This window comes from Notothenia rossii (genome assembly GCF_949606895.1).
Source record: "Notothenia rossii genome assembly, chromosome: 3".
NCBI lineage: Eukaryota > Metazoa > Chordata > Actinopteri > Perciformes > Nototheniidae > Notothenia > Notothenia rossii.
In genome coordinates, this window is record NC_136901.1 from 63711473 (window position 1) to 63729937 (window position 18465).

General features: G+C 41.0%; 1 protein-coding gene across 2 annotated transcripts in view; it reads left to right on the top strand.

The window, feature by feature from the left end:
• The window catches only part of snx25 (sorting nexin 25), a 62569-nt gene that overhangs the window by 15689 nt on the left and 28415 nt on the right, over nt 1-18465 (top strand). For both annotated transcript variants that reach the window (XM_079670211.1, XM_079670212.1), the window contains exons 5-7: nt 4751-4923; nt 12545-12731; nt 17678-17748. In XM_079670211.1, coding sequence (XP_079526337.1) covers nt 4751-4923; nt 12545-12731; nt 17678-17748 — 431 coding nt within the window. The remainder of the gene's footprint in view (nt 1-4750; nt 4924-12544; nt 12732-17677; nt 17749-18465) is intronic.

The window sequence follows — 18465 nt, forward strand, 5'->3', positions numbered from 1 at the left end:
ATCTTTTATACATGAATATGTGTCCCCGGTGTTCCAGGGAACTCACCAAGTGTCAGAAAACACAACCCTCTGTATTTTCCTCCATACCCAAATCTCTTAAAAAGGGTCTGGATCGGATACAGACTGATCCAGATTTGAACAATTCTCTGACGTCACAGAAGTGGCACTACGGCTATTGGGCCAACTCCACAAATCAGGAGGCCACGGACATTGCCGTTCGAAAGCGCTGGAGATGCTGTAGTACATATGCCAGGCCTGTAGATGGTGCTGTTCTCTCAGAATCAGCCCATGCAAAGACAGTGTTAAATTGAGCGAAATGAGGAATGGCTGAAATGCATGATCTGTTTGGTATTTTGAAAAATAAAAAGTATAAATATGCCTTATATAGGTATGGACCTACACTATATTATTCAAATATAGCATGATAGGTCCACTTTAAGTTAAATTACCAATGTGACAAATACATGTAAAAATACTCTTATTACACATAAAAGTCCTGAATAAAAATAGTATTAGCAGCATGTAAAAACTGCTTTGTACAATGCAGCCATTCATACAAATACCATATTTATACCAACAGAAAAAACAAGATGCATTTAGGAGACACATTCTCATAATGTGTGTGTGTGTGTTATAATAGTTCCTTTTACTAAATCAGATGTAATTGCTACTCCTCAATATTAACCATTTCTCAAATGTTTCTTCAAATTGTGATTTTTCTCTCAGTGATGTGTCAGTTTTGACATTATATGAATGTCCTTACCTTGCACCATTTCCTAGTGATAGATTTTTTCCAGCTTTTAACATTTTGACAAGGTATCTTTTCCTAATTAGGGTATTTTTTCTGTAAAATTAGCCAGATGGAGTATTAGAGTAGATTTAATTCATATGAACATCAAATCCTAGTATCCTTTGCGAAACCCAATGTATTAATCTCCAGAACTTTATAACATTTTGGACATTTCCAAAATATGTGTACGCGGTCCGCCTCCGGTGCTCCACATTCTGTCCAGAAGGAAACATTTTCATTCAAGTATTTACTCTAAGTCTAACGTGTGATTAAAAAAAATGTGATCAAATATTTCCAAGAGGAATTTCTTCATATCAGCTAATGTATTTTAAGTATTAAACAAAATCTATGGGTTTGGTCCCTCTGACTGTTATATGATTTTATAAAACGTACAAGTCAAATCAAGCAATCTGATTGGTTCTTAGCCGTGATGTACTGAGCGTATACCACGGGTAGAATTGTAGTTACTTTTCACAACAAGTCAGTATCCCTCCGCGTCTGAGAAAAACTGTATACAGTTGGGTTTGCTTTTCAAACTGGGACAAGAAAACAGCGGAGAAGTAACGGGGCAGAAACCCTCCTTTTTACGCAGCGGCCCAGACATAGACATCAAAAGGCAAAACATATTCAGTGTGCAGTTCCTTTGGCATTAGGGCAGGGATATCTAGATACTTTCCAAGGTTTGACATAATGAATTGTGCTACTTTTAATGCAAGCAACGATGTTTTCAAATCTGTAATAAAAAAAGGTCTGCAAAAACGCTATCGAAGCAGTTCCTACCGTTGCTACATAGTTCAAACAATGACTATTTTTGATCTGCCTGTCGGGTATTATTTTTAATTAATGTTAATTATTCCTCACAATAATTATTAAATATGATTTACCATTGCTATAGCAACCCCATTGTTTTGTTATGAAAGTGTATCTATATTTATACACATTCTCGCGAGATCTATCAGGGGTCGTTGTAATGCTGCGTTCACACCGGACGCGACTTCGCTCTAATCACTCGAGTTTCACCGCTGCTGCCAGCTGTGTTTACTCGCATCATTCAAACAAGACGCGCTGGCTCGGGAGCTACAACTACAACAAAATGAAAATATTTTACCATGATTAAATTGTAATACACGTTTCTAAATGATGCCGAAGTAACAACATACTGATACCGGTTAGTAAAAACCATGAATTAATGCTTGAAAAGTCTGCAGACAAGATGGCAGGCGAAAAACCTTTTAAAATGCATGTTTTCTGAATGGAGATTGGGTCGACCAGGCTAAGCTAACGTTGTATATGCTCATTCCACACTCATAACAACTGCCTACAGACATAAATAAACCAGTGACTGTATTCGCCATGACACAGACAGTCTGTGGTTTGTCCTTGTTTAACCTTTGTCCAGTTTCTGAAAAGATATGAGGAGCTGTGATCTCTGTTTGCTAACTGCTAACAGCTAACTGCTGATGTTTTCTGGTTGAACGTCAGTGGCAGGCTGAGATCCTCACCACTGGTGTGTGTGTGTGTGTGTGTGTGTGTGTGTGTGTGTGTGTGTGTGTGTGTGTGTGTGTGTGTGTGTGTGTGTGTGTGTGTGTGTGTGTGTGTGTGTGTGTGTGTGTGTGTGTGTGTGTGTGTGTGTGTGTGTGTGTGTGTGTGTGTGTGTGTGATGAGGCCCATGATCGTAGCTGCTCATGCTAGCTTGTCTCAGCTAAAGGTCGAACGGAGATTTGGTGAGTGAAATTGAACTCTGACCCCATATAGGTTCAGAGGAACCTATATGGGGTCAGAGTTCAATTTCACGCACCAAATCTCCATTTCACTTACATATGTACATACAAAATGTGTGCTTTTAAAATGTTATATTCAATATTGTCATTTTAAAAATAAAAATGTATTCAAGAATTTTTTTAGACGGAGCTCCATGGTGACTTGTGCTATTTTTAGAACATGCACGCGGGCGACCAATTTCCCCCCTGCGGGCGACTTAGTGCCCGCGGGCACCGCGTTGGCTATCCCTGGCCTAGAACAACCTCAACCTATACAAGTAACCACGTAAGCCATTCTACTGATGCTGGACAGTTTTTCAGTGGGTGCACAATAAATGGCAACAAACAAATGAATGTAAATAAATAGCCAAATAATCGATCAACGCTCTCTGTCTAATATGTTCGCTAGCTGTTAGTGTTGCAACCACCTCGCACTATGTTTTGTGTAGAAGGCAACGGAGGGACTATTTTATTTTGAACATCATTATTTACTAATAAAAACTATTTAAATTAGAGTGTGCACACGACAGGCCGTGGTATATAATCAGTATATCACAGCTAAGGGGCGTGGTTCGGCCCGACGCAAATATATAACCAGGGCCGTCCCTGGCCAACTTGGGGCCCCGAGCGACATTGTGACATGAGCCCCCCCCCCCCTCCCAATCGACAGGAGTGCAAACATTTTTAAAGTACTTTGCAAATATAATTCCTCTTTATTATTATTATCAAAGTTACTTTTTTTTATACAGTGAGGTAAATGGTAAATGCAAATAAACTACTTCTACTAATAATAATAATAATCAATTCAATAATATAAATACTATATTATTTTATTATAATATAGTTGTAATATAGTCAAGACAAAACATGCTTATTACATGCTCAAAAACTGATATTTCTTAAATCTGTATTCGAATGTAGTTCCCTCTGTCAGCAATGTATCAACAACTACACACACATTTCTATCAGTATTTCTCTGTGTTGTGGTTGACATGATGATGACTGTTAGGAGTTAAGGGGAGAGGCATCACCATGAAATGTGCAAATTGACATAAAATTAATAAAAGGGGGAAAAATGCTCCTTGTTTTTTAGGCTGTAAACTTTAACTGTTATGTAAGCCAACTAGACAGACAGTTTATCACTCTTCCTCCTGTACATTAGCAGATAAAAGGCATAAAATACTTGGAATGAATGGTAAATAAAGAATGCTGGAAATAACTGTATCTCCATTAGCCTATAATGCTATGCAGACACTGCCTTCTTCATGTCGTGAATTGCAGCTGATGTTTTAATATGGCAATTGGCAAAAGTTTGACATTTGACTTATACAACATTCGCAAGTTGTACATTTTACTCATACAATAACCCACCTTCGAGTGATGCTCTAGTTTCTTCACGTTTTTTTTTTTTTTCCCTCTTGCTTGCGCCGGACTGAAACTCTTCACCTGCACATAGTGTCCGTATCGAAGCCGTGATTGGTCAGATGTCGATTCATTGCAACGGTGTCGGGTTACAGACGTGCTCCCCTTGTCATCTCTCACTCTCGCGTGTCAGCCCGGGGGGCGGTGCGCGGAGAAGAAGCCAAGCTCATAAGCCGAGGCCCCCCTGCGCAATGTGAGGCCCCATGCAGCCTGTAGGGAGGGATGGCCCTGTATATAACCACATTCAATCAACGTTTTCAGACTTTTTCCTTGAATCTTGGATCTTTTGTGAGATTTTTCATCAAGTTTAGAGGAAAAAATCTTCACTTTGTAGAACTCAAAGACATCTGAGATGTGATCCCATCTTATTGTTTTTTTGTAGTACATCAGAAGTAAAAAAAAAAATGTAACTACTGGTTTCCTCTTTAACAATGTGATACATTTAAAAGCTTGTATAATGCTTTGTGTACGATCTTAATCTTAAATCTTGTAACTAAAGCTGCCAAAAACATGAAGTAGAGTAAAACATTATTTCTTCAGAGGTGCAGATAACTAGAAGTATGAAGTGGCATGAAATAGAAATACTCAAGTACCTCTTAAGAATTCTACTTAAGTAAAGAGCGTGTCCTGTTCAGTTTTATTAGCACTCACAGTGAGATGTCACACCACTGACTATGAATAACAGTAGCAGTGTTATCTGCCAGAATACAGCTCTGTCTCTTTCTGCTTGTATCTCCATTTGAATGTGTGTGGTTCTCTCCCATGTGTTTGTATCCAGACCGGAGGAGTGCACTCGGCCGTTCCCTCTTCACCCCTGTTTAGTGAGTCCGGACTCTGAGCTGGCCTTCCTCCGCTGTGTAGCCAGAATCCTGCTGCTGTGTCTGCTGCCACAGAAGGATGCCAAGTCCCACACACTACGCTGCTGCCTCACAGAAGTCATCACTACTAAAGGTACTGGGAGTGTGTGTGCAAGTACGGCATATACTTTTTTAATAACAATGGAAAAACTAGAAATCTAGAAGAAAACCGTGCATGTTACTGCTCCCATGCAATTTGCTTAGAGGAGGAGGAGTAGAGGATGCCACAGTCACTTTAACTGACTTACTTTTTAAAATTGGTCTCATGCTAGACTTCTAATCCTATTGGCTGGATTCTTGATTTGGGTAACAAAAAGGACACAAACGTGAGAGTATGTGTAATTCTGTCTGACCAAGTAAGCGTCTACACTGCTTACTAGGGGTGTAACGGTTCACAAACATTTTGGTTCGGTACGTAACTCGGTTTTTAGGTCACGGTTGGGTTCGGTACGTTTTCGGTACAGCAGAAAAAATTATCACAAAACATAAAATATATATATATATTTTTTAATTATTATTAAACTATGAATAATGTATTCATTCAAATTAATACAAAATATAATAAAATGAACATTAAGGGGCAGCATTTCGATGAACTGAAATAATCTGTATTTGAACTTTACTGTACTAGTACCTAAGCAGCCAGTTTGACATTATGACTTGCTTGTCATTGTATTTTCATGTTTTTTTAAAGAAAAATTAACTTGTCCACGTTGCTTGCCGAAAGGGCAGATCTGCTGGTACTAACAATGTCTCCTGCTGTGGAGAACACCCTCTCGCTAGGGACAGAGGTAGCAGATACAGCCAGGTAGCGCTTCGCTAACATGGCAACATAAGGATATTTGGCGTTTGTAATAGCTTTGGCTCGGTCTGAACTTTTTGCGAGTGGTGGAGGCTTAAATGCTAGTGGGAGTTGGGTTTGCACTTCAGTCTTTTTCTTTTAGTACCGGTGATATTCACGTTCGGGTGATGCTTTTTCAAATGAGTGTGCAAGTTTGATGTATTGCCAGCCGCGTAACAAATTTTAGTTGAACAATGCCGACAAACAGCTTTGGTTCGGTCCACCTGTCTTTGTCCGTCATCCTTGTAAGTAACTGCAAAACTGTTCCCAAACCGGAGACTTCAATGATGCCGGAGGATTTTCGATCTCAACTTTATCTGCATTTGCCATTTCGACAGTTCCTCAAATTACTGACTACATTTGAACGCATCCCTGTGACCAGCTCTCATAGTATGCCTCTCGTCCAATTAAATGACTTGCTCGCTCTATGACGCGTTGAACCCAATGTGAGCAAATTACTCTGAATACTGCGACGCAGCACCGGAGATTACTTCCAAAAAGTTGTTCACGTTCTCAATTTTTTACGTTTAACATTAAATTAGTTCGGTACACTTCGGTACACACGTGTACCGAACCGAAGGGTCCGTACCGAATAATTTCGGTACGTGTACCGTTACACCCCTACTGCTTACCCACAAGGATGTGAGCTTTCACTATTATTTTTCATACTATACACAAATATGTTTCAGTGTAGATGGGAAAATAAGACAAGTTTAAAGGAGGTGGACATATTATGCTCATTTTCAGGTTCATATTTGTATTTTGTGCCTCTACTGCAGGGGTGGGGAACCTCCGGCCCCCGGGCCGTATACGGCCCGCGAGACCATTTGGTACGGCCCTCGAGGTCATTTATAAACACACGCAAAAAAGAAAAAAATTAAAGAAATCTAGAACGCAAAACAATTAAACAAGCGAGTGCCTATTTTTCCTGGCCAAGGTCAGGGTCCTTGAACACAACAGGAGCCTAACGTGCCATCACATGGTATATGTCTCGTCTGACTATGAGGTGTGACTTGTGCCAACGAACAAACTCACTGAGCTCACTAACGTGTCGGTCGCCGTGACTATGCCGCGAGAGACGTAACGTGACACTCTCGTCGCCACCCCTCTCGTCTGAGAAGCTACGTGACGTCTGCGTCTGAAGTTACTTTACTTTGACCAAATAACCCAGTAATGTTACAGCTACGCAGTTGCTGTTCAAGCGAGACTCTATTTCAATATAGTTTTGGTATTAAAATAATGTTACACCCCTTGTATGCTCTGAATGCAAAAACAACCACAGACAAGAATATATATTTAAATATGTATTGTTTTATGTTTAGTTGACAAAATAGTCACTGTGCTACATTTTGCTGCACTCAAGCATACATCTGAAGACAAGAGTTGTGTCTGCCTTTGGCCACAAGGGAGAGTATTGTATATTTATATTTTGTATAGATGTTATTTCTGTGTTACACACAAACCATTACTGAATTACCTAGAAGGACGGACAAAACAAGGACACCACACATGATTCTTTTCCAATTACAGTATATTTATTTAAATAGGCCTAACTAAATTGTGATATCAGTTTAATCAGTAATGTGTGTAGTGTATGGGTGTTATGTGTCAGTATATCAAGCAAAGAGAGATAGAAAACATCTTGCATTTTATGCAATAAAAATAACTTTATATATTATAACAGATAATAACCAAAAGCCAACAGGCTCAGTGACCAGAAACCGGCAAAACATGCCACAATCTTAATAAATATTGCCTGATTTGCAAGTGCATGAAATATACAGAAATGCAAAGAAAGGGGAAGCGTTAAACTCTAAACAGCAAATGCTACACAATCCCAAAAATCTGACATACATATTTAGAAGAGATTTACTGGTGAACAGGAATCTTAAAATAAAAGGCGATGTAAAAGCATGGACTCTTGCAAAAATAGTCAAGCTTAAAAATGTCCAGGTTCTGCTTGACTCATGTTACAAATTGCTGTACAAGGAAATTAGCAGAGCCCCGATAGAAGTCTGTAGAAACCCACAACGAAGAGTTTTCCCTCTGAGGCTGAAACGCAGCTAGCGAGGGCAGTGGACAGACGCAACATGGAGAGGAGGGTTCGGGCGGAGATAGATTAGGCACATTTCCATTATTAATACAAATCCAGAAACGATCAATTCAATATTGGCTAAATCTCAAAGAAGTAAATATGCATGCTAATAAAGCTTTGAATTGAGAGATACAATGCTCACGGAGGCGAGACGTAAGTCACTCACGCGCTAATGCACACGCACGTCATTCACACGCTTATCATATGATAGGACTTTCTAAGCTACGCCGCCGCCACATGAGCGCTTACTTTGGGCGCACCTATGTTACGTCGCCGTGATGCCTGACAACATTGTGACGCCGCCTGTATTGTACGTCAACCCATTCAAAATGGATGGAGGCGTTGGCGTACGTTGACACGTCAGTGCTCCGCTTAGTTATCTGTTCTTTGGCACAAGTCACACCTCATATCTGACAGGGGTGCAGTTCTGACGGAGAGCACCAGAACGTCGCTTCGGCACTTCCAAAAATTGCAGTAGCCTACCCATAAGGAGCCGTACACATGCCACAGTTTTTGCGTGGCTGTGTCTTTACTTGTAAGTCCAGTGGCGATCTGTTCATCTGTCATACTGATCATACAGTCAATAACTTTGTTGTTATTAGCATCTGGTTAGCTAGCTTTGCTAACGAATATAAGAAGCTTTTTCTACAACCAGTGAGGTAAAGGCACATCTTTATATGATCATTATAGTTATAAAAAAACAAGAGAATAAAGTAAACAGGTATGAAATACTATATGACTGTAAATAAAAGTTGTTATTAATAAACAAGAATACAGTTTGAAAGGGGAGTGATTTGTAAAATATCCATAAAGAAAAATAAATCTGCTTACAGTTCTGTTTCATGTGGGTGTTGAGAGATGTATCGTCTCCTAATGTTGCTCTCAAAGTAGGCCTACACCAGATTGATACTTTTAACTTCAACATTTAAAAAAAAATCTTCCCGGTTGGAGCATGCCCCCCGGACCCCCCTGGAGGAGGTGAGGACCCCTTAGAGAAGGTTAGGTCCCCCCCCACTTAAATCATGTCCACATGGATAGGAAACTAAATACATTTGCACATATCTTGTGTCCAATACAGGACTGTCTCAGAAAATTAGAATATTGTGATAAAGTTCTTTATTTTCTGTAATGCAATTTAAAAAAAACAAAAATGTCATACATTCTGGATTCATTACAAATCAACTGAAATATTGCAAGCCTTTTATTATTTTAATATTGCTGATTATGGCATACAGCTTAGGAAAACTCAAATATCCTATCTCTAAATATTAGAATATCATGAAAAAGTATACTAGTAGGGTGTTCAACGAATCACTTGAATCGTCTAATTAACTCGAAACACCTGCAAGGGTTTCCTGAGCCTTGAAAAACACTCAGCTTGGTTCAGTAAACTAAATCACAAGTATGGGGAAGACTGCTGATCTGACTGCTGTCCAGAGGACCGTCATTGACACCCTCCATCAGGAGGGTAAGACACAAAAAGAAATTTCTCAAAGAGCAAGCTGTTCACAGAGTGCAGTTTCAAAGCACATCCACAAAAAGTCTGTTGGAAGGGGGAAATGTGGCAGGAAACGCTGCACAACCAAGAGAGATGACCGCAGCCTTAACAGCATTGTGAAGAAGAGTCGCTTCCAGAATTTGGGGGAGCTTCAAAGACAGTGGACTGAAGCTGGAGTCCAGGTATAAAAAGTCACTGTTCACAGACGTGTCCGGGAAATGGGCTACAATAGCCGTATTCCCATGGTCAAGCCACTTCTGAACTCAAGACAACGGAAGAGGCGTCTGACTTGGGCTAAGGAAAAGAAGCACTGGACAGTTGCACAGTGGTCCAAAGTCCTCTTTTCAGACGAAAGCAAGTTTTGTATTTCATTTGGAAGTCAAGGCGCCAGAGTCTGGAGAAAGGCTGGAGAGGAGCAAAATCCAAGTTGCTTGAAATCCAGTGTGAAGTTCCCACAGTCAGCAATGGTTTGGGGAGCCGTGTCAGCTGCTGGTGTTGGTCCACTGTGTTTCATCAAGCCCAGAGTAAATGCAGCTGTGTACCAAGAGATTTTAGAGCACTACATGCTTCTGTCTGCTGAAAAGCTCTATGGAGATGAGGAATTCATTTTCCAGCATGATCTGGCACCTGCCCACAGTGCCAAAACCACCAGTAACTGGTGTACTGACCATGGCATTACTGTCCTCGATTGGCCTGCAAATTCCCCTGACCTGAACCCCATAGAGAATATGTGGGGTATTGTGAAGAAGAAGCTGAAAGACACCAGACCCAACAATGCTAATGAGCTAAAGGCCGCTATTGAAGCATCCTGGGCATCCATAACACCTCAGCAATGCCACAGGCTGATTGCCTCCATGCCACGCCGCATTGATGCAGTAATCCGTGCAAAAGGATTCCCAACCAAGTACTGAGTGCATTAATGGACATTTTCAAATGTTTGATTGTGTTTTGCTGTTATAAATCTTTTTTTTTTACTTGGTCTGAGGAACTATTCTAATTTTTTGAGATAGGATTTTTGAGTTTTCTTAAGCTGTATGCCATAATCAGCAATATTAAAATAATAAAAGGCTTGCAATATTTCAGTTGATTTGTAATGAATCCAGAATGTATGACATTTTTGTTTTTTTAATGGCATTACAGAAAATAAAGAACTTTATCACAATATTCTAATTTTCTGAGACAGTCCTGTATACTTTCTGTTTTGGTGGTCATGCCACAACCGTGCGCGAGTCATGGTAAGATGTCTGGATTAAGAGGTTGCTTTTTCTTTGCACGGCATGAAAGAAAGGCGAAATGAATGGACTGTGATTTTAGTATTTTTGAGCAGAGGTCAATCATTTGTACGGCCCTCGGAGGATGTTGAAAAAATTGAAATGGCCCTTGAGAGGAAAAAGGTTCCCCACCCCTGCTCTACTGGGACATGTTTCCATGCTTTAATGTTCAAAAAGCTCTTTATTTTTCACATACTGCCTGTGCTGCAGCACCTCTTTTCCCCCTCTTTCTTAAACCAGAGCCCAGTCTGCTCTGATTGGTTTGCTGGCCAGCTCTCTTGTGATTGGTCAACTGCCTTGAGATGTCCCGCCCCTTAGCCTATCGCAAACAATGCGTTGGAGTGCTAGCCAATAGAAGAGTGAGTGTTACGTAGTGACGTCATTATGTTAAGGAAGTAAACAAAGTAGTCCAATGGAGGTGTTTCGGGGGGGGGGGGGCGTGTGAGTGTTCGGGAGAGAAACTCCCTCTGGAGGGAACACAGGGATTTTAACGTTTGCAGACCATTTACATCAGGGGTCGGCAACCCCTGGGTGGCACGCGCGGCATCATAACCAGTGGCACACTAGGACTAAGTGGAATAAGTGTGCAAAATATTTAAATTGTATTTTCGGATCCTGAACGAGACCGCCGCCAGAGCGCGTCTCCCTGTTACCTGCAGAAGGAAGCCATGCACGCAACGCAGCCCCGCTCTCTATAACTCCAGGCGACTTTCTGCCGCTTTCCTCCGTGGTGCAGTGCTGATCGTTTCACCACGGAGGAAAGCACTTCACTAATTGCAGTACCCATAAGGAGCTGTGCAAATGCCACAGTTTTTCCGTGGCTGTGTCTTTAGTTGAAAGCCCAGTGGCGATCTGCTCATCTCTCATTGAAATAACATGCTACACATGTGTGTTCTGGAGAATCACAGAACGGACGGTCGTCCTTATTATTATGCTGTTTAAACCAATTATTTAAATTTGTTTGTTAAATTCGGCATCATGTAAGTTAGGGATGCCCCGATCGATCGGCCGCTGATCGATATCGGCCGATACTCACTCTCAGCCTATCGATCGGTGCTCTCTGAAAATGCTGATCGCGAGAGCCGATCACATGACTTAAAATACATAACACTTTTCTATGTGCACGGCAAAACAAGCTCGCCAAAATGGCTTCACCAGTCTGGCAGTATTTTAAGGCGTCAACAAAATAGCGGTATGCAACGTGTGTGAAGCAAAAATCCTGCAGCTCCAGCCGCTGTGACGGACCGGTGAGCGAAGCAAAACACTCAAGAGTTGGACCTAACACACTTGGCTATTTTATCTACCTCTCGAACAAGCTAAACTAGTTATAAATATATTTATTCTTCACGTCGGGTCAGTCATTACTGGATCATTGAGCTGCATGAGATACTGACAAGCTGTCAGGAGAGAGAGAGAGAGGGGGAGAGAGGAAAAGAAAGCGCTTCCGCTAATTTCTCCCGTGTTATTATCCAAAGTTAATGTAAACTTGAATAATATACTTCATTTGAATGTAATCATTATGTTGGTTGTTGTTTGTGGAAGTGCCAGTGAATAAGCCCCATTAACTGAGTTTTAAACATCCCTATAAATGGAAGATCCCCATCGGCCCCGCCCTCTCGATCGGATCGGCAATCGGAGCATCCCTAATGTAAGTTGCGCTGACAGGTCCACACACTGCTTCCCCCGCAGCGATGCTCCCCTGCCCTCCTGTTGACAGTTCACGAGCGTCGAGCTCTCTCTCCCCCCCCCCACAATCGTCGGCACGCTGATAAAAGATTTTTTTTTAATGGCACTTCATATCAAAAAGGTTGCCGACCCCTGATTTACATGCACAAAAACCTATATCGCACTCTACAAGAGAGGGAACACCAAAATAGAACCTGATTATGTGACTGTATGTTTTTTCACGTTGTAAGTTAACAGCAGTTCTCAGAATTTGTCAGTAATTCAGACTTGATTAACTGCAGTATCTTGTTTTTTTTATACACCTTCTTCCTGTGTGTTTCTCAGTATTGAAGCCTTTGGTGGAGGTGCTCAGCGACCCGGACTCCATCAACAGGATGCTGCTGTCTCAGCTGGAGCAGAGGGAGCAGCAGGCGGAGCAGCAGAAGAAAGCCTACACCTACGCTGCCTCCTACGAAGACTTCATCAAGCTGATATCAACGTCTGCTGATGTCAATTTCCTCAAACAACTCAGGCATGCAACACACACACACACACACACACACACACACACACACACACACACACACACACACACACACACACACACACACACACACACACACACACACACACACACACACACACACACACACACACACACACACACACACACACACACACACACACACACACACACACAGGAATAGTAAAGAGGATTGTACTTGTATACAAAACGGGATCAGGCTTTATAAATCGTAGGAAAAGAGTGCACATGCATCTTTCCATCTTCTGTATACACACAGTTTTAGTCATAAAACATGTTGATATTTATACATCAGGTGAAGATGAGTACCTCAGTGTGTGAGAAGAAGTCTCCAGGCAGCTTCTCCAGGAAGGAGGCCAGAGAGAAAGAGGATTTCTTCTGGATCGACATCACCTTTAAACATGGAACAATATATCATCACAATTCAATTCACTGTATGGAATCATATTGAAACACTTTGTTACAACCTATTTATAACATTAAAAAGTGCTCTATAAAGCAATGGAAGATTTGTTACCTTGTAACCTTTCTTAATATTGTGTCATCATGCATTTAGTTAGACATGGCTAAATAAATAACAAACAGGACCGCACGCACGCACGCACGCACGCACGCACGCACGCACGCACGCACAGAGAGACACTGTCCTGTACTCCATTCCTTAATGAACCATACTGTATATACACAAATATACTTGTTAACCAGACAGTGCTGTGGGGTAACCATGGCAACTGACAGTGTCTCTGTGGCAATATTTTAGATCTAAATGTAGGAAGGACATGATACTGCTGTACTGTTTGTTAGTTTGAAAAGTAATTGCTCAATACTGAATTGTTCATTTACTTTGGGTTCCCACCATATTGAGATACTCTGATATATGTGCAAGTTTTAGAATGACAATGAATGCTTGCTTTACCATTGTAACATGTCATACTGTGTATATTGTAAACTTAATGCATATACAGTGGGGCAAAAAAGTATTTAGTCAGCCAGCAATTGTGCAAGTTCTCCCACTTAAAAAGATGACAGAGGCCTGTAATGTTCATCCTAGGTATACCTCAACTATGAGAGACAAAATGAGAAAAAACAATCCAGAAAATCACATTGTCTGATTTTTAAAGAATGTATTTGCAAATTATGGTGGAAAATAAGTATTTGGTCACCTACAAACAAACAAGATTTCTGGCTCTCACAGACCTGTAAGTTCTTCTTTAAGAGCCTCCTCTGTCCTCCACTTGTTAACTGTATTAATGGCACCGGTTTGAACTCGTTATCAGTATAAAAGACACCTGTCCACAACCTCAAACAGTCACACTCCAAACTCCACTATGGCCAAGACCAAAGAGCTGTCAAAGGACACCAGAAACAAAATTGTAGACCTGCACCAGGCTGGGAAGACTGAATCTGCAATAGGTAAGCAGCTTGGTGTGAAGAAATCAACTGTGGGAGCAATTATTAGAAAATGGAAGACATACAAGACCACTGATAATCTCCCTCGATCTGGGGCTCCACGCAAGATCTCACCCCGTGGGGTCAAAATGATTACAAGAACGGTGAGCAAAAATCCCAGAACCACACGGGGGGACCTAGTCAATGACCTGCAGAGAGCTGGGACCAAAGTAACATAGGCTACCATCAGTAACACATTCCGCCGCCAGGGACTCAAATACTGCAGTGCCAGACGTGTCCCCCTGCTTAAGCCAGTACATGTCCAGGCCCGTCTGAAGTTTGCTAGAGAGCATTTAGATGATCCAGAAGAGGATTGGGAGAATGTCATATGGTCAGATGAAATCAAAATTGAACTTTTTGGTAAAAACTCAACTAGACGTGTTTGGGGGGAGAAAGAATGCTGAGTTGCATCCAAAGAACACCATAACTACTGTGAAACATGGGGGTGGAAACATCATGCTTTGGGGCTGTTTTTCTGCAAAGGGACCAGGACGACTGATCCGTGTAAAGCAGTGGTTCTCAAACTTTTTCTGTCAGGCCCCCCCTTTGGAGAAAAAAAAAAGTCGGGCCCCCCCAAAACGAATAATCAGGCTCAGTGGCGGCGCCAGAGATTTATTTTGGGGGTGCTGTGGGGTAGCTTGACGTTTCATAGAGGGTGCTCAAACATTTAGGGTTTCCCATTAATGTACCGGTCGCTACAGTGGAATTTTCTACTGCAACAATCCCCACGCAAATACACAACGTACCCGCGACTGTTACAATGAAGGCTCGATATTCAGCTCACGGCATATAGGTGTAAGCAGGGATAAAGTGCTATTTTTATAGGTGATGTGTGGACGTCACATAGGGGGGTCCGGGGGCAAGCTTCCCCGGGAAGATTTATTTTTAAATATTGAAGTTAAAAGCATCAATCTGGTGCACTTTGAGAGCGAAAGGAAGAGATCTATGGATACATCTCTCAACACCCATATGAAACAGAAATGTAAACAGATTTACTTTTTCTTGATGGATATTTTACAAATCACCCTTTTAAACTTTATTCTTGTTTTACTGTCATATAGTATTTCATACCTGTTTTTCATTTATTCTCTTATTTTTTTATAACTATAATGATCATATAAACGTGTGCCTCGGAAATAATTATTTACATTAATGGTGACCAAAACATTTGAGACCCACTGAGATAACACTGAGAGAGTCCTTTAGCTCTCAGTCTGACAGGAGAGGACTCTCCTCCACTTTGTTGTTGAAAAAACTCCTTATATCCGTTAGCGTAGCTCGCTAGCACCAGAAGCTAACAACAACGATCTCCAGTACCGGTGCGCTCTCTCTCTCTCTCACGCGCACACAAAATGGCTCGTTCCACACACACACACAGAGCCGAGCTTTAATGAAACAGAGACCCAGACGTAATAGTACTGTACTGCGTCATATTATTTTCGAATCAATAATTTTTCAAATTATGATTTTTTTTAAATCTTTTTTTTATTTTTTTTATAACCATTTTTCCTCCTGGTCTCTCGCGCCCCCCCTGGCATGCCTCTGCGCCCACCAGGGGGGGCGCGCCCCCCACTTTGAGAACCACTGGTGTAAAGGAAAGAATGAATGGGGCCATTTTGAGTGACAACCTCCTTCCATCAGCAAGGGCATTGAAGATGAAACGTGGCTGGGTCTTTCAGCATGACAATGATCCCAAACACACCGCCCGGGCAATGAAGGAGTGGCTTCGTAAGAAGCATTTCAAGGTCCTGGAGTGGCCTAGCCAGTCTCCAGATCTCAAACCCATAGAAAATCTTTGGAGGGAGTTGAAAGTCTGTGTTGCCCAGCGACAGCCCCAAAACATCACTTCTCGAGAGGAGATCTGCATGGGCCAAGGTATGGGCCAAAATACCAGCAACAGTGTGTGAAAACCTTGTGAAGACTTACAGAAAACGTTTGACCTCTGTCATTGCCAACAAAGGGTATATAACAAAGTATTGAGATTAACTTTTGTTATTGACCAAATACTTATTTTATTTGCAAATAAATTCTTTAAAAATCAGACAATGTTTGAAGAACATTATGCCCTACTATTCTTAAAACGTTTTCAGCTGCAAGTTAGATTTTTGTATCTTGCCAGAATGTTATTATTTTAGAGTAGGATAACGTGCTTTATCGTTCTGATGTATCAGAAGTCCTGCGACCAGCAGCTAGTACAAGTCACTATCGGTGTCAGATGAATTATCCTACCTTTCAGAAGAACATTCTGGGAACCAAAATAAAAATGTCCCGCTGAAAACGTTTTAAGAATAGTGGGGCATAATATTCTAACAATGTTATCAAACACATCTTAAGAAGGTTATCACCAAACATTTTAAGAATGTTTTTAGAGAACGTTATCCTACCTTTCAGAAGAACATTCTGGGTTCCAAAATAAAACGTCCCGCTGAAAACGTTTTAAGAATAGTAGGGCATAATGTTCTAACAATATTATCAAACACATCTTAAGAAGGTTATCAAAAACATCTTAAGAAAGTTATCACCAAACATTTTAAGAATGTTTTTAGAGAACGTTATCCTACCTTTCAGAAGAAAATTCTGGGAACCAAAATAAAACTTCCCACTGAAAACATTCCTAGAACAATGAATGTTAACTTTCTCAAAATATTTTTAGAACCAAAAATGTCAAGCTGGGAACTCACACATGCCACTGCAAACATGCAATATCTGCTTACAGCTTATCATGAATTAAGTGCTTGTTTGTTTTTTTTCAAATGGAATTTGTGGTGACATCAGATTTTTTACAACTTGTGTTTTATGACAACTTCTGCTCAATTATGTTTGTTGTAAAGCACTTTGGCAGAAACCTGGTTTGTTTTTGAAAGCGCTCTATAAATAAATCTGACGTTGACTATGACCGTGTTAATATTTCGCATCACAGGAACGTTTTATAAGAAAAATAATAACCTCCTGAAAACCTATATAAAAAAAACGTTCTATCATCTCAGGCCTCAATAACCTCCTGAAAACATTTTCTGAATGTTGCTTTGAAAATGTTCTTCTTTTGTTATCATCGAGGGAATGTTTTATAAAAGAACATGTATAATATGTTATCCCAACAACGTCCAAAAAACATCCTCAGAATATTGCAGGTAAAACTTTCAACCTTTGTTAACATATCACATTAAAGGAACGTTTTATAAAAAAGTTTCTGTTTTCTCAGGCATTAATAACATCCTCAAAACATCCTCTGAATGTTGCAGGTAAAACTTTATGTCTTAGTTAATCTTAAACCTTATAGGAACATTATTTAAAATGATAAACATCCTCAAAAGGTTCTTTGAACATGAGATTGAAACGTTTTCCTTAAAACACTATTAGAACCTGTAGGTAACTTTAGCCAAATTGGTGAGAATGTTCCCCGCTAGCTGGGCCCAAACAGCCCATTCATACTTGAGGGTTGATTCCAAAAACTTGATGTAAATTGTCTCTCTCTCTGTTTACAGGTATCAGATAGTGGTAGAGATTATTCATGCCACCACCATCAGCAGCCTCCCTCAACTCAAGAAGCAGAAAGGTACAGAAACACTACACTCCACGTGACAAAAAGGCCAAACAAATAATTTCACAAAACAAAGCTTGAATTTTAGGATTCTTACTTAAAGGGGACCTATCATGCAAAATGCACCGTTGTACGTGTTTTATACATGAATATGTTTCCCCGGTGTTCCTCACCGGTGTTACTCACCAAGTGTCAGAAAAAACAACCCTCTCTATTTTCCTCCTTAGCCAAATCTCGAAAAAAGGGAATGCAACGGATCTGAAAAAAACGGATCCATATTTCGACACTTTTCTACGTCACAAAGAGGTGCTCCGCTTATTGGTCAACTCTCCACCTATCAGGGGAATGAGCCACAGCCACGTGCATTGCCAAACCTCTCATTCGCATATACTGTAGGACGGATTTCCGTCCATTTGGCTATTCAAATGTTAACGAAACGGACAGACTTCCGTGCACATCAGCGGCTGTCGGATTAAAACAGTTTAATGCACTTTTAACACTCACGTACCCAGGATTCCTGCTCCTTTCCTGGGTTACAAAGTGAGGTGACGCAGCCTGTCCTCTGGGTGCGCTCTGTGGGTAGGGGGCGGGGTGGTATCGCAGCCTGCTCCTGTCTGCCTGCCTGCCGCTGCGCTCTGCCTCTATCCACACAACTTTCCCCCGCCTTTCAGAGACTTATTGCTGGGTCAAACTCAAAGTTACAAACTGTACACATTGCATTCTTGCTAATTA